This window comes from Borostomias antarcticus (genome assembly GCF_949987555.1).
Source record: "Borostomias antarcticus genome assembly, contig: scaffold_118, whole genome shotgun sequence".
Classification (NCBI taxonomy): Eukaryota; Metazoa; Chordata; class Actinopteri; order Stomiiformes; family Stomiidae; genus Borostomias; species Borostomias antarcticus.
Genome location: NW_028175823.1, coordinates 391558 through 405736, shown reverse-complemented (window position 1 = coordinate 405736; position 14179 = coordinate 391558). Strand labels below are relative to the sequence as shown.

The 14179-nt window shown below is 45.1% G+C and overlaps 1 protein-coding gene across 1 annotated transcript; it reads right to left on the bottom strand.

The window, feature by feature from the left end:
* Positions 1-3812: 3812 nt before the first annotated feature.
* LOC311329183 (perforin-1-like) lies at positions 3813-12921 on the bottom strand (the record flags this gene model as incomplete). Its single annotated transcript, XM_084463060.1, has 4 exons — positions 3813-3903; positions 4299-4320; positions 10864-12143; positions 12404-12921. 4 exons carry the CDS (start codon positions 12919-12921, stop codon positions 3813-3815), a joined length of 1911 nt encoding a protein of 636 aa, XP_084319186.1.
* Between the last annotated feature and the right edge of the window lie 1258 nt (positions 12922-14179).

Genomic DNA, 14179 nt, shown 5'->3' with positions numbered 1-14179 from the left:
GTCAATGCCCTCTCTCGTCTGTGTTCCTCTGTCCTCTTTTCCAAACGTCTGTTCAATTGTTGCTTTTGATTATTTCCGTCCATTTATTTTTCGTGGAAAGATTTCTAAATATATAGATCTATAGAATTATATATATATAGTTATATATAAATGTGTACAAAGAAGAAATATCACATGGTTTTCTCTGTGCGGGATCTATGCATGACTTATTTTTCAAGATGATGATGATGATGATGATGATGATGATGGGAGTGGAACAGCGGAGGCCTCATGTTCACATGCACACATCTCCAAGTCAATCTCTGCTCAACCGATATCCATTTCCACTCAAACCCATGTCTTTTCTCCATAGAAAACATTACAGACACCTTGTCGCCTAAAACCTCCAATCACAGACTTCCCTCTCATAACCTCCAATCACAGACTTCCCTCTCATAACCTCCAATCACAGACTTCCCTCTCATAACCTCCAATCACAGACTTCCCTCTCATAACGCCTCCCCCTCGCACGGAAAAACAAACAACCATTGAGAGTTAAAAGATGATGGTAGTCATGGTAATGATACAGTAGATTCACATCCGCCTTTACTGCTTTTCTAATCACCTCCGTGATGGCCGATCCCGATATACCTGCCTGGCATTGATCTCTACTCTCTTCTACTTGCTCTCTACTGTCTTCTACTTGCTCTCTACTCTCTTCTACTTGCTCTCTACTGTCTTCTACTTGCTCTCTACTCTCTTCTACTTGCTCTCTACTCTCTTCTACTTGCTCTCTACTCTCTTCTACTTGCTCTCTACTCTCTTCTACTTGCTCTCTACTCTCTTCTACTTGCTCTCTACTGTCTTCTACTTGCTCTCTACTCTCTTCTACTTGCTCTGTACTCTCTTCTACTTGCTCTCTACTGTCTTCTACTTGCTCTCTACTCTCTTCTATTTGCTCTCTACTCTCTTCTACTTGCTCTCTACTCTCTTCTACTTGCTCTCTACTCTCTTCTACTTGCTCTCTACTCTCTTCTACTTGCTCTGTACTCTCTTCTACTTGCTCTCTACTCTCTTCTACTTGCTCTCTACTCTCTTCTACTTGCTCTCTACTGTCTTCTACTTGCTCTCTACTCTCTTCTACTTGCTCTCTACTCTCTTCTACTTGCTCTCTACTGTCTTCTACTTGCTCTCTACTCTCTTCTACTTGCTCTCTACTGTCTTCTACTTGCTCTCTACTCTCTTCTACTTGCTCTCTACTCTCTTCTACTTGCTCTCTACTCTCTTCTACTTGCTCTCTACTGTCTTCTACTTGCTCTCTACTCTCTTCTACTTGCTCTCTACTCTCTTCTACTTGCTCTCTACTCTCTTCTACTTGCTCTCTACTGTCTTCTACTTGCTCTCTACTCTCTTCTACTTGCTCTCTACTCTCTTCTACTTGCTCTCTACTGTCTTCTACTTGCTCTCTACTGTCTTCTACTTGCTCTCTACTCTCTTCTACTTGCTATCGAGCGTCTTCTACTTGCTCTCTACTGTCTTCTACTTGCTCTCTACTCTCTTCTACTTGCTCTCTACTCTCTTCTACTTGCTCTCTACTCTCTTCTACTTGCTCTCTACTCTCTTCTACTTGCTCTCTACTGTCTTCTACTTGCTCTCTACTCTCTTCTACTTGCTCTCTACTGTCTTCTACTTGCTCTCTACTCTCTTCTACTTGCTCTCTACTCTCTTCTACTTGCTCTCTACTCTCTTCTACTTGCTCTCTACTCTCTTCTACTTGCTCTCTACTGTCTTCTACTTGCTCTCTACTCTCTTCTACTTGCTCTCTACTGTCTTCTACTTGCTATCGAGCGTCTTCTACTTGCTCTCTACTGTCTTCTACTTGCTCTCTACTGTCTTCTACTTGCTCTCTACTCTCTTCTACTTGCTCTCTACTCTCTTCTACTTGCTCTCTACTGTCTTCTACTTGCTCTCTACTCTCTTCTACTTGCTCTCTACTCTCTTCTACTTGCTCTCTACTCTCTTCTACTTGCTCTCTACTGTCTTCTACTTGCTCTCTACTGTCTTCTACTTGCTCTCTACTGTCTTGTACTTGCTCTCTACTCTCTTCTACTTGCTCTCTACTCTCTTCTACTTGCTCTCTACTGTCTTCTACTTGCTCTCTACTGTCTTCTACTTGCTCTCTACTGTCTTCTACTTGCTCTCTACTGTCTTCTACTTGCTCTCTACTGTCTTCTACTTGCTCTCTACTCTCTTCTACTTGCTATCGAGCGTCTTCTACTTGCTCTCTACTGTCTTCTACTTGCTCTCTACTGTCTTCTACTTGCTCTCTACTCTCTTCTACTTGCTCTCTACTCTCTTATACTTGCTCTCTACTGTCTTCTACTTGCTCTCTACTGTCTTCTACTTGCTATCGAGCGTCTTCTACTTGCTCTCTACTGTCTTCTACTTCTATCGAGCGTCTTCTGCGTCTTCTGCGTCTTCTTGTCTGTGGTCGTTAGCCTCAGGCTACGCGTCCTATTCCATCCGGGGATCGCCAGCTTACACAGCGCTCGTTTCAGACAACACTCTTTCACTCTCTCTTTTCTCTCCATCTCTCTCTCTCTTACTCATCTCTCCGGTCTGCACCTCTGTTTCCAGCACATACATATTCTGTTTGATGAGAGAGAGTGTGAGAGCGTGTGTGTGTGTGTGAGAGTGTGTGTGTGTGTGTGTGTGTGTGTGTGTGTGTGTAGACAGCAGCGTGTCAGTATTGCTTCACAGGGGCACAGGTAGGTCTAATTAGAGAGCATAGACAGGATGATGGAGAGAGAGAGAGAGAGAGAGAGAGAGAGAGAGAGAGAGAGAGCAGGCATCCAAACTCAGAGACCAACTCCTATGCTGCAATCCCAGACCTCAGAATATCATCCCTCCAGCTGTTTATTCCCAAACTCTTCAACCCCCCCCTCCCCCCCCCATTCTGTTTCTCCACCTTTCTCTCCTTCCGCCCACATCCACCCATGTTCCTCAAGGCTCTCCTACACTCCTACATGACCCGGCCGTGACATCATTCACCCCAGTCTGACGGAGAGCCATGACATCATTCACCCCAGTCTGACAGAGAGCCATGACATCATTCACCCCAGTCTGACGGAGAGCCATGACATCATTCACCCCAGTCTGACGGAGAGCCATGACATCATATTCACCCCAGTCTGACGGAGAGCCATGACATCATTCACCCCAGTCTGACGGAGAGCCATGACATCATTCACCCCAGTCTGACGGAGAGCCATGACATGTCCTTCACCCCAGTCTGACGGAGAGCCATGGACATGTCCTTCACCCCAGTCTGACGGAGAGCCATGAACATATGAGTTTCTGCGGTGAGCAGAAACGAAAGCCGAGGATGAGGAGAGAGTTGGGATCCCTGGACTGGATAACTGTAGCAGCAACATTATCAACAACTTTATTTTTTCTTTTTCTTCGTTACGATCAGAGGAGGGAAGTAAAGGGGTGGGGGGTGGGGGGGGTCATGGAAAATGTGCCAATCCCCCCCCCCCCCCCCCCACGCCCCTCCCCACCCACCCAATCGCAGCTCTGACTAGACACCACAGATCGTGTCTATATATGGGAACTTTAGCAACTGTGTAGTCTCTGCTTGTGTTTTAGCTTTCGATGTTCGGTTGGTTTCTAGTTTTACTCCCGCCTGATGTCCTGGTGGGGGGCGTGGGGCCGAGGCGCGAGGGACCGCTACGAGGCAGACATTTTGGTTTGCCCGCTGAGAGTGACACGTGATGACAGAAGAAATGGCAGATAACCTGCACAGCATAGAACCAATACAAGACTGGAGTTCCCTAGGTGGAACCCAGAGTGTGGAACCTCCGCTGCGCTCCAGAAGGCCTGCCACGCAGCTCATGTGGTGGAATAGAAGCTATGCTCTTAGGACTGAGAGACACTGGGAGATCATCCAGGTTATCACAGCGTTAAACTAAGGTTGAAGGTCTGACAGACAGAGAGAGAGGGAGGGAGACTGGACAATGACCTGAGAGGAACAGGATGTATGAAAGGCGTCGGCGTCAAACCGCGGATTTTAGCAAGTAGCAGGAAGTGTTTCCTGTCGAGAGTCACCACGTGTCGCCGGACTCCTGCGAACAATTTTATATCTACTCTGTTGAATGAGAGGACAACGGAAGGTTAGCGAAGAGAACCACCACAACGACAATGCCACTTCAAAGGCTTGGAGATGAACAGCAACAGATGCTCTTTCCTTTTCTCGGTTCTTTTCCTCGTCTGTTTTATAAGTTTCTAACAGCAGAGGGCGCCATAGCAGGATAACTCACCAGGGCCTCGCCGGTGGAAGTTCTGGCCACAGGAGAAATCCACAGCCTCACGGGAGACACAGAGACACACACACACGTGGCAAAAGAGGGACAAACCTGTACATTTTTAAGTGTAAGAACAAACAGACAAAAATATTTGTAAATATTAAGTTTCTTGATTGTTTTATGAGTGAATGAACGAAAAATACTTACTTTGTGATGATTATTAGACAACAGGTGCAAGTTGATGTGAGGACTTCCTGTCCACCAGCGATGTAACTCAACTGTCTCGATGTATTTCCTGCCGGGCCCACACCACGGGTTCCAGAACGCTGGATTGTGCTTCAGCCCAGTTCTTACTCACTTAAAAGTGGATTGGGATTCAGTGTAAAGACTTAAATGTATGTAGCATCTAGGGCTGCAACGATTAGTCGATTGATCGATGACTAATCGACAATACAAATAGTCGCCAACAAATTTAATTGTTGTTATTGTCGTCTGGATATCAGGCTACTGATACTGGATAGCCTGAGTCGCACATGCGCATTGCGCAATAGCGTTCAGAGTTCACTCAGTAGGACAAAATGGTAAAACAAGCATTTTTGATTGGAAGTTTGTTCTTTCTTGTCTTTCTAAATTTAAAGCTGATGGCTAAATACTATAAGAGCCATTTTATATTCATGACATTAACCCAGTTATGGGTTGTAAAAAATAAAAAAGTACATTAAATGACTAGTCGACTAATCGTTTCAATAATCGGTGACTACTCGACTATTGAAATAGTCGTTTGTAGCAGCCCTTGTTGCATCATCGTGACTCCTCCTCCAGTCAAAACAGGCGCCAAGTAGCAGGGATTAATCTCCACCATACAGTATAGGCCCCCTGGGAAATGTGGTTTTTAGACCTCTCCAAGGTGGGGAAATGGATGCAAAACGGGTTATACATTTCTGGAATATCTGCCAACCCCATGTGTTAGCCAGGATACCTTCAACACCGTTGTGGTACAGAGTTTAGCTTCACACACTGCTTAAGTATCTCACCGTAGCTGAGCTGGACTGTAGCCCCGGAATCACAAGGAGATGGAGAAATGAGGGCTGTTACAACCGATATGCCTCGTATCCACATAGCAGATCACACAGGCGGGTCAAATGACCCTTCCACTGTGCTACAACGTGTGTGTGTGTGTTGATAAAGAGGGGGGTTGAGGCAAGACAAGGATGTGTGTGTGTGTGTGCATACGTGTTATTACGTACTATTGCTTTTCTGTATGCTTGAATGTTTCTGTGTGTGTGTGCGTGCTTGTGTGTGTGCATGCTTGTGTGTGTGCGTGCTTGTGTGTGTGCGTGCTTGTGTGTGTGCGTGCTTGTGTGTGTGCATGCTTGTGTGTGTGCGTGCTTGTGTGTCTGTGTCCCTGAGAGAGAGAAAGAGGGATTATAGTATCTACCCTGGTTTTATGAATACTGTATGTATCCAGTTTGTACCTTAGCAGAGAAAGCAGATTTATGTAGTATTTTTGTTAAGTAGAACAACTTAAAAAACGATTTGACCTGACCAAATAAAGTCCATATTGGATTTCGATGTATTCATACCAAGGAGTGAGTTAATATTATTTCAGTGTAGTGATGCAAAACTAATTTTACATTTTAACTCTCATTGATACAAACGGTGAGTTACCTAATTCCAGCAGTCATGTAGATGAACCATTTCCTGTGTGGAACGCCTGCATAGACAACGTAGCTAAATGTAACAAGGTTCATAGCAGATTATCTGCTTTGCTCGTGACTACATGTTAGGGTTGGACTTCCAAACACAAACAGGTTTGGCCACAGATAGGGTACATAACAGTTAGCTACTGTAGTAACAGTATGAAGCACACGCTCAACACTCCTTGAATAGGCTATAGGTACCCTGAGCTGAGTCAGTGTGGTCCGGAGAGTCAATTTGCACCTGTTGTCTTGTTTTTACTTTCTTTGTTGAATTCAGAAACCCAAGACTTGAGATGAAGAACAATGTTAATAATGGAGTAAAAAAAAAAAAAAAAAAGATTATAAAAAAAAAAGTGTAAAGTAAAACTATATAAATAAGGTGATGATATTTCTGTTTACTTTAGAAATTATTACACACTGTATGCTGTGATTCTGATGCGGAGATCATTAAAGACATTCATAGCCAGGATGGTGACTTTGTCTCTTCCTTGACCCTCTGCACCACCCCAGCAAACACGCAACGTCAGGGAGACGTTCAGATCATGTCTTAATAACGTCCTGGTCCTGAACCCCGTGTGTTCGTCTGCTGGATCCCTCAATATTCACACGTCTGGCTTGGACCCCTCTAAGACGTCTGTGGACGTGCAGAACGGGTTCAATATCTGAACGTTAAAAAAAAACATTCATTCTGGCTCCTAATTGGATGTCTTTGGACGTCCGAAAAAGACAAAAAATACATCTAAAAGACATCTTTTAGACGTGTCTTTGCTCAGTGGGACAGATCCTTCAGTCAAGTTCTATCTTAGGACAGTGGTGCCACTACTCATACACACTGACACTACATTTAAGTTAAGACGCTTCAAAAGTCACACCACACCAAAGCAGCGTACAAACATTTGTTTAGCTATTGGCTTTAAATTGAACTGCTCCTCAGGGATGATGTCCTAGATGTTTCTTACTGCAGAGTTTCATGCCAGAAGACTGCTAAATATGTGACATCCGGTCAACATTACAGTCCTATTTCAACTACCATTATCTTGTGAGACAAGTTACAAAGGTAACATTTGAAGCACCAGTTGAAAAGTAAAAAAAATATACAACAAATATTACAAACAAAAAAAGAGCAACGAGAGCCTTTCCTCTGCTGCCCATGTCGGGGATGATGCATTACATCTTAAATGGTGTTGAGAGACTTTATTAAGAGAGACTTTAAGATGTAATGCATCATCCCCGACATGGGCGGCAGCAGTGAGTAGACTAAACAAAGCGGAGAGCGCCGAATCGCCGGTAGAAGAAGACGGTCGATGCGCTGTGGATATAAAACATTTAAGTGTACAAATTTGCCTTTTATTTGAAAGGTGGGGGACTACAAACTGTAGCGCTTTAGGAGAAAAGGCTTTCATCTTTCCAACGATGTGTTTACTTTGGTGAGTAACGAAACGGTTTTGTCTGTAGACTCGAACGACCGGGCCGATGAAGCGCTTTAATAGGCAAATTGCATTGAGAGTAACAGGGCGTTATCTGTATAGATATGGCCCTGGACCAGGTCTAGGATGTAGGCTAACTATAGACTGTCGACACTCTCGGGCAAACCATGTAGGACAAAATAATGAACGTTATATTTAGGACCTTTGCCAAAAGCAGCGTGTCTGCCACCAGAAACTAACAGCCCAGTCGAGCTTCCGTTCACAATTGCATAGGCCAGCGTTTGCTACATGTAGGCTATTATAACAAACTTTTGATAGAATTTCATTGGTCCAATCCATCGTATAATACTTTTGTTTTCTCTAGGCCTTGCTGGAGAAAGGGAGAGGAGTAGGCTACTCTGATGACAACTTACCCTTAAAACACAGAATACTTGAGATGCCCAAGTCAAACTATTGTGGTGAACCTATACCTGGGCGGAGTTAGGTTGACAATTAGACTCCTAATCAGTAGGCAACCTCATTAAGTTAGTAATAGCCTATAGTAATATTGTGGGTCACCACAGCATAGATTTATGGGTGTCTTGGGTGAAAAAAATGTTTTTAATATGTCTCGACATGAAGGTAGAATAGATTTATGGGTGTCTTAGGGTGAAAAAAAAAGTCCAAGATTGCGTGTAATGCGCATGGAGCCGCGAGGTAGGCCAGCTAAGACATCCATGCAGAACATGTGCAACAGCGCCCCCTACTGGCACACAATGTTCAGACCGCTGCTGTGGAGTTTCAAGTCCACCGTGTTTTCAACACCGTCTGCGGAAGAACGCTGCCAAAAATGTCATGACTCGCAACCTTGTGTGTGTGGGGCCAAATCTCTGAGAAAGTGACTTTGAATGGTTGAAAAAGGAGTGTTGCCGTGTGAAAAAGGAAAACTCAAATACAAAACAACATTTTCAAAGAGTCGAATTTTATTTTCAACCTATCAAAACATTGTGCAAGCCTTCAAAACGTATTTTCACTCTTGCAAAACCGTGTTCAAGCATTCAAACACTGACTTACAATCTTTCACATCGTTTTTTTTTTGATGCATGATTCTAATCCCATAGTTCTAAGTCATCACAATGCGACTTCTGTCCCTCTAGACTTCTGTCCCTCTAGACTTCTGTCCCTCTAGACTTTTGTCCCTCTAGACTTCTGTCCCTCTAGACTTGTGTCTCTCTAGACTTGTGTCCCTCTAGACTTCTGTCCCTCTAGACCAGGGGTGTCAAACATACGGCCCGCGGGCCAAAACCGGCCCGCCAGATGGTTCAAACCGGCCCACGAGACGACGTCCAAAATTAATAAAAAGGAACAGATATTCCAAATGTGTCCAGCAGAGGTCGCACTGACATAACGAGAGATCCGGAAATAAACAGCACGTGACAGCAACGCGCCCAGAATCATCTGGCAATCTTGCCTTATCGTTATTAAGCTCTTGTTGTCAAAATTACCCACGGTTGCACCGTCATTACCAAAATGTCTGTCAAAACGGAGAAAAGTTGACACAGAGTGCAGAGTTTTCCAAGAAAAATGGACTGATTCTTATTTATTCACAGAAGTGAAAGGGAAACCTGTGTGCTTGGTGTGTAATCAGCAAGTTTCAGTGCTCAAGGAATATAATATTCAGCGCCACTATGAGACTCATCATGGTGAAAAATACAACCATTTGCGAGGACAACTGAGAATAGAGAAGATAAATGAATTGTTAGTGGGTCTGAAGAAACAGCAGTCTGTTTTTACCCGTAGCCGAGAGGTCAGTGATGCAGCGGTGAAAGCTAGCTACCTTATTGCTAACGAGTTAATGTTAGGATCCAAGCCATTTTCTGAGGGCGAGTTCGTGAAAACATGCATGCTGAAGGCTGCAGAAATCGTGTGCCCTGAAAAGCGACAGGCCTTTGCCAACATTAGCCTAACGAGGAACACTGTCGCAGATAGAATTTCAGATCTCTCGGCAGACTTGGACAGCCAAATGAATCACAAAGTCAAGTCATTTGTTGCATTTTCGGTTGCAATTGATGAGAGCACTCTGAGGAATACAGTTCTGTTAAAAATAACATTTACTGTGGTAATGTAATATTTAAAGACCATGAACATTGTGCAGTATAATATCAGTCAGCAGCTTCAGCACAAAATAGTTTGGTCTGGTGTAACTCTATTGCTCATGCACTGCTATCACTTTTATGGGTTTTTGAAATGTACAAATTTAATACATTTACAAGGCAGGGTGATAACGTTCTTCATAGCTCCCACTTTAGTTTGTGCATAGTGTGGTGAGTCAGTTCAGGTGGTCAGATGTGAAAATGTATCTACTGTACATTAAAATAAACAAGTTGTTTTAATCAAAGTGAAATGCCATTTTTTCAGTTCCATAGGCCTATCTGTGAATAAATGTTTTGTGCCTTTGTAGATCCACTGTGATCTGTGAGTTATAATGCACATATATAGGCTAAATGATAAATTAAGGCATAATATTGAAATATTGAAAAACAAAGGTAAAGATTTGGAGTTGACGTTATTTCTAGGTTATTTTGCTATTATTTTACTGGCCCGGCCCACTTGAGATCAGATTGGGCTCTATGTGGCCCCTGAAGCAAAATGAGTTTGACACCCCTGCTCTAGACTTTTGTCCCTCTAGACTTCTGTCCCTCTAGACTTTTGTCCCTCTAGACTTCTGTCCCTCTAGACTTCTGTCCCTCTAGACTTCTGTCCCGCCTCGGTCTCCTGTCATTTCGAAACTTGAAACCTATGTTATCATGTAGCCAGTAGATGTGCTAAGAAAACTGCAAATGTTTGCAAACTAAAACAATTTTACAATCGAAAAATGCTCGAAATCGAAAAAGTGGTTTCCATCGATATCACTGTCAAACATGCTGCGATTGCGCCCAAAGTGTGAACGGAGCTCGTACACGGTAATATGTGCAGGCATGTATAACCACGTGATTGCAGGTCTAGTCATTCTGGAGAAAATGTGAACGCGACCTTTGACCCCGCTCTCCCCTAGGCTACAGATGCCAATGCAGAGTGCAGCGGGAACGTAATTCAATCTTAATGATAACTCTGATGGACTACTGGACTCAACTAACTACAACTGATGAATGAAGGAATGTCAGTAAGTAAACTATTTCTATAAACCTTTCACAGCAGAGGTCACAGAGTATTTCACGTGTGCAATATAATTAAAAGCAATGGTAAAAATAAACACATAAAGGACAATAAGGAATGAACTAAAGCAAATTAATCAGCCAATTCATCATTGTCTTCAATCAGATGTGTGTGGGCTAGGATTCATATTTTTAATATTGATAATCTTGTCTGTTTTGTTCATTTTTTGTTAATGCGTTAAATGAAAAATAATAATCCAAGCAAGCACTGCCTATGTACTACATACAGATGCATAGCATGACTCTTATCACAGCTCACTGAGACCAGGCATATGAGGGTGACCTTTGACCTTCCCGTTGTCCCCCCTCTGCTTCCTAACAAAGGCGAGGGGGTCGACAGGGGCCTGGCCCTGCCTGAGCTGAGCCAGGAAGTCGCGGGTGATGTTGAGGGAATGGCGGGAGGTGTAGAGGTCACGGAGGTCGGAGGTCATCGCGGCGGGAACGTAGTCGCTGCAGGTCGGGCCACTCAGCCCCGGGACGCACTCGAGCTTGTAGGAGTAGAACAGGGTGCCGTGGTTCAGGATGCACTGGAGGAGGCCGGGGTCGAGGTTTGAGGTCGAGGGTCGCTGTTTGAGGGACAGGGTGCAGGACCCCAGGAAGTCATCGGACCCATCATACCAATGTTTGTCTTCGTCCCAAACCTCCAGCTTCAGCTCGTGAGGGAGCTTGACGGGGCCGATGTTGAATTCTTGATTCCAACGAGGGTTGTTGTTGTCGTAAATCACGTTGGTCTGCCCTGATACAGCGCCTGCCAGCACTTTGACGTAACTGTCGGTCGCGGACGCGATGTCACCCCACAGGCCGGTGGCGTGCTTGACCGTGACGGTCAGGTGGGCCAGGCCTTTCTCCTTGGGGCAGCACTGGCTGGTCATCTGCAGACCGGCCTTGCAGACGCACTGGCAGTGGTCGTGAGCGCTGGGCGTGGCGCCGCCGGAACACTTGTCGGAGCAGCGCAGGACGAGGCTGTTCTCCAGGATGTAGTCCTCCACCGCCCTCTTTAGCCCCGCCCTCTTCTTCGTCTGGGTCACGAGCAGGTGCAGCGGGTGGAGTGAGTATTTGACGATGTCAGGGGCGAGCTTCGCGGTTCCTAGCCAAACGCCGACGGCGCCCGGGTCGCTTTTGCCGGAGAAGAGCAGGCTGGACGAGCCGTCCGATTGGCCGCCCACCACCTCGGTGAACCTCTCTCTGAAGGTGCTGTGGAAGCTCTCTTTGGCGTGTCGTTTTTTCTGGTCCTCCGCGCAGTACTTGGTTTCGGCTTTGGTGTCGACGGTTCCGGCGTGCGTCCCCGCGGACGCCTCCGCCTCCAGGCAGTCCTTGACCTCGGCCTCGCTGTAGCCGTCCAGCGCCGCCTGGCACACGCGCAGCGAGGTCACGCTCCACACCCGGCCGCCCAGGTAGGCCTTCTGGATGAAGTGGGTCCCGAAGGTGGTTAGGAATCGCCGGTAGTCGGACTTGGTTTGGTTGGTGTAGAGTGGGGGCAGGCGGCCCAGAGAGCGGGAGAACTCGGGGTGCAGGGGCGGCTCCCCGGTCAGACTGTAACTGTAACAGTTCAAAAAGAGACAAAGTATTAATTTATTAATATAATAAAAATATTATTATTAGTATTATTAGTATTGTTATTATTGTAGCTTTAATACAATACATACAGTACACATAGTACATAGTATGACATTGAGTTTGTGAGTGAATGCCTTTAGAATTGGAATGAAATGTATTAAAGTATGAAGCTTAGAATACAACGAATGTGTTTAGAAAAGACATCATTTTATGATGACTTATCATCCATGCTCATCTCTCACCTGTAGTAGGAGCAGTGGACTTCCTGCGTGATGAAGCTGTACTTGTCCTGCTTCGACTGCGCCATCACCGTCTTGGCCGCCTTCGAGCGGGTCCCGCCCACCGTGACCGACGCCCTCGCCTTCGGACCGGCGAGGTCCAGACCCACCTTCCAGCTGCTGTCCATGTTTGTCTGGCCCTCTCTGACGAACGCTTCGCTGGACTCGTATATGCTACTGGACACCTTCATGTCGCACCGGTTCAAGGGGCGCCAGTTTTCCACGGCGGCGGGAATCCTCTGGGCGCCGCCCTCCATGTGGGGGTTGGTACACAGGGTGCAGCCCCCGTCCTCGGTCCTCTTCCAGACGTCCATGTCGATGACGTAGGTCTGCCTGCGCTCCATCGTGACCACGTCAAAGCCTTCGCCCGCCAGGTTGGTCCCCGGGGCCGAGGGCGCGTTCTTGCACGCCGCTGCCCGGCCTGTGATGCAGGAAGCCTCGGCAGGGGGCGGGGAGATCCCCCACAGACACAGGACAACCATGACTGTGTGGATCACAGGGAGACATGTTGAATTTAATCACATTTAATGGTCTCTAGCATTGAGCTAAGGATGTTGCCTGCAAAACATAGGCTACTTCGTTTTATCTTCTTTTTTATTTTTAGAGTGCCTCAAACAGCTCAGAACCCTAACTTGATTGGCACAAATAGCCGCTTGTACCTGCTTAGGTAATGTTACCAGTTTAGAATAGGTTACTATGAAGGGAGAAAAAAATGCAAAAGTACTGTACAGCATCACTATACCCTTTCCCCACTAGGTGGCGATATTTAACTGTGAATGATCTTTTTCTTTCATCAACAACTGTTTCAGTTCTGATTTGCTGACTTTAACCTAAACAAATGTTTTGGGGAATCAAAAACTTAAATAATAATAATAATAATAATAAATAAAGCGTTTTAACCATCTCAAGCTCCCGAACAGATGAACTGACACATATTTAAAAATCAATACATGCAATACATAAAATCCACAAAAAAAGATAGAAACATGCCAGAAATGGATTATAAATATCTTACCTAGCATCATGGTGTGATGATGATGATGATGATGATGATGATCTGTCACTGTCTGTCCATTAGTCAGAGAGATCTGACTGACTGCTCTCGTTTCCAAGCGCTCTTTTATTCACCAAGGATGTGTGATAGCCAATCACACGTGACGCACAGCCAATTGTATCCCACCCAGAAAACCACGATAGGGGGCTTTTTCGCCCCACGGTGGGCTACTTTAAAGCAGTGGTTCTCAGATTATTATAATTATTATTTCATTTTTGGGGGGAGGGGGGAGGGTGCGGGATGGTTGTCAGAAATGGCCTAAAATAAATGTTTTTTTTTTTTTTTTTAATGTTTAAAAAAAAAAAAATCCCATTAAAACTCCCATACCAATTATATACCATCTAGTCATCATAAAATAGATTTGAGAGGGTAAAATTAGTGTGTGAATGCGTCGAAACGCCTTCAACTTGCACGGTGACAAGTTGAAGGCCTACAACAACTAGCCTACTGCAATAGTGATGGAGCGGTGGCTTTTCAAAAAAGGAAGATGCACTCAGACTATGTGAAAACGTGAGCCACCAGAAAGTAACGTTATAGCCTACACTGTCAACTGGAAAATGCAAAGATCCAACAGCAAGCGCAGGAAAGGGGTTTTGCCACGTTCAGAATGAGTTGTGCTGTCGATCTAGACCACTTTTTGAAATTGTAATTGAAGCCAAATGGAATGCTAAAATGTATTTGCACTG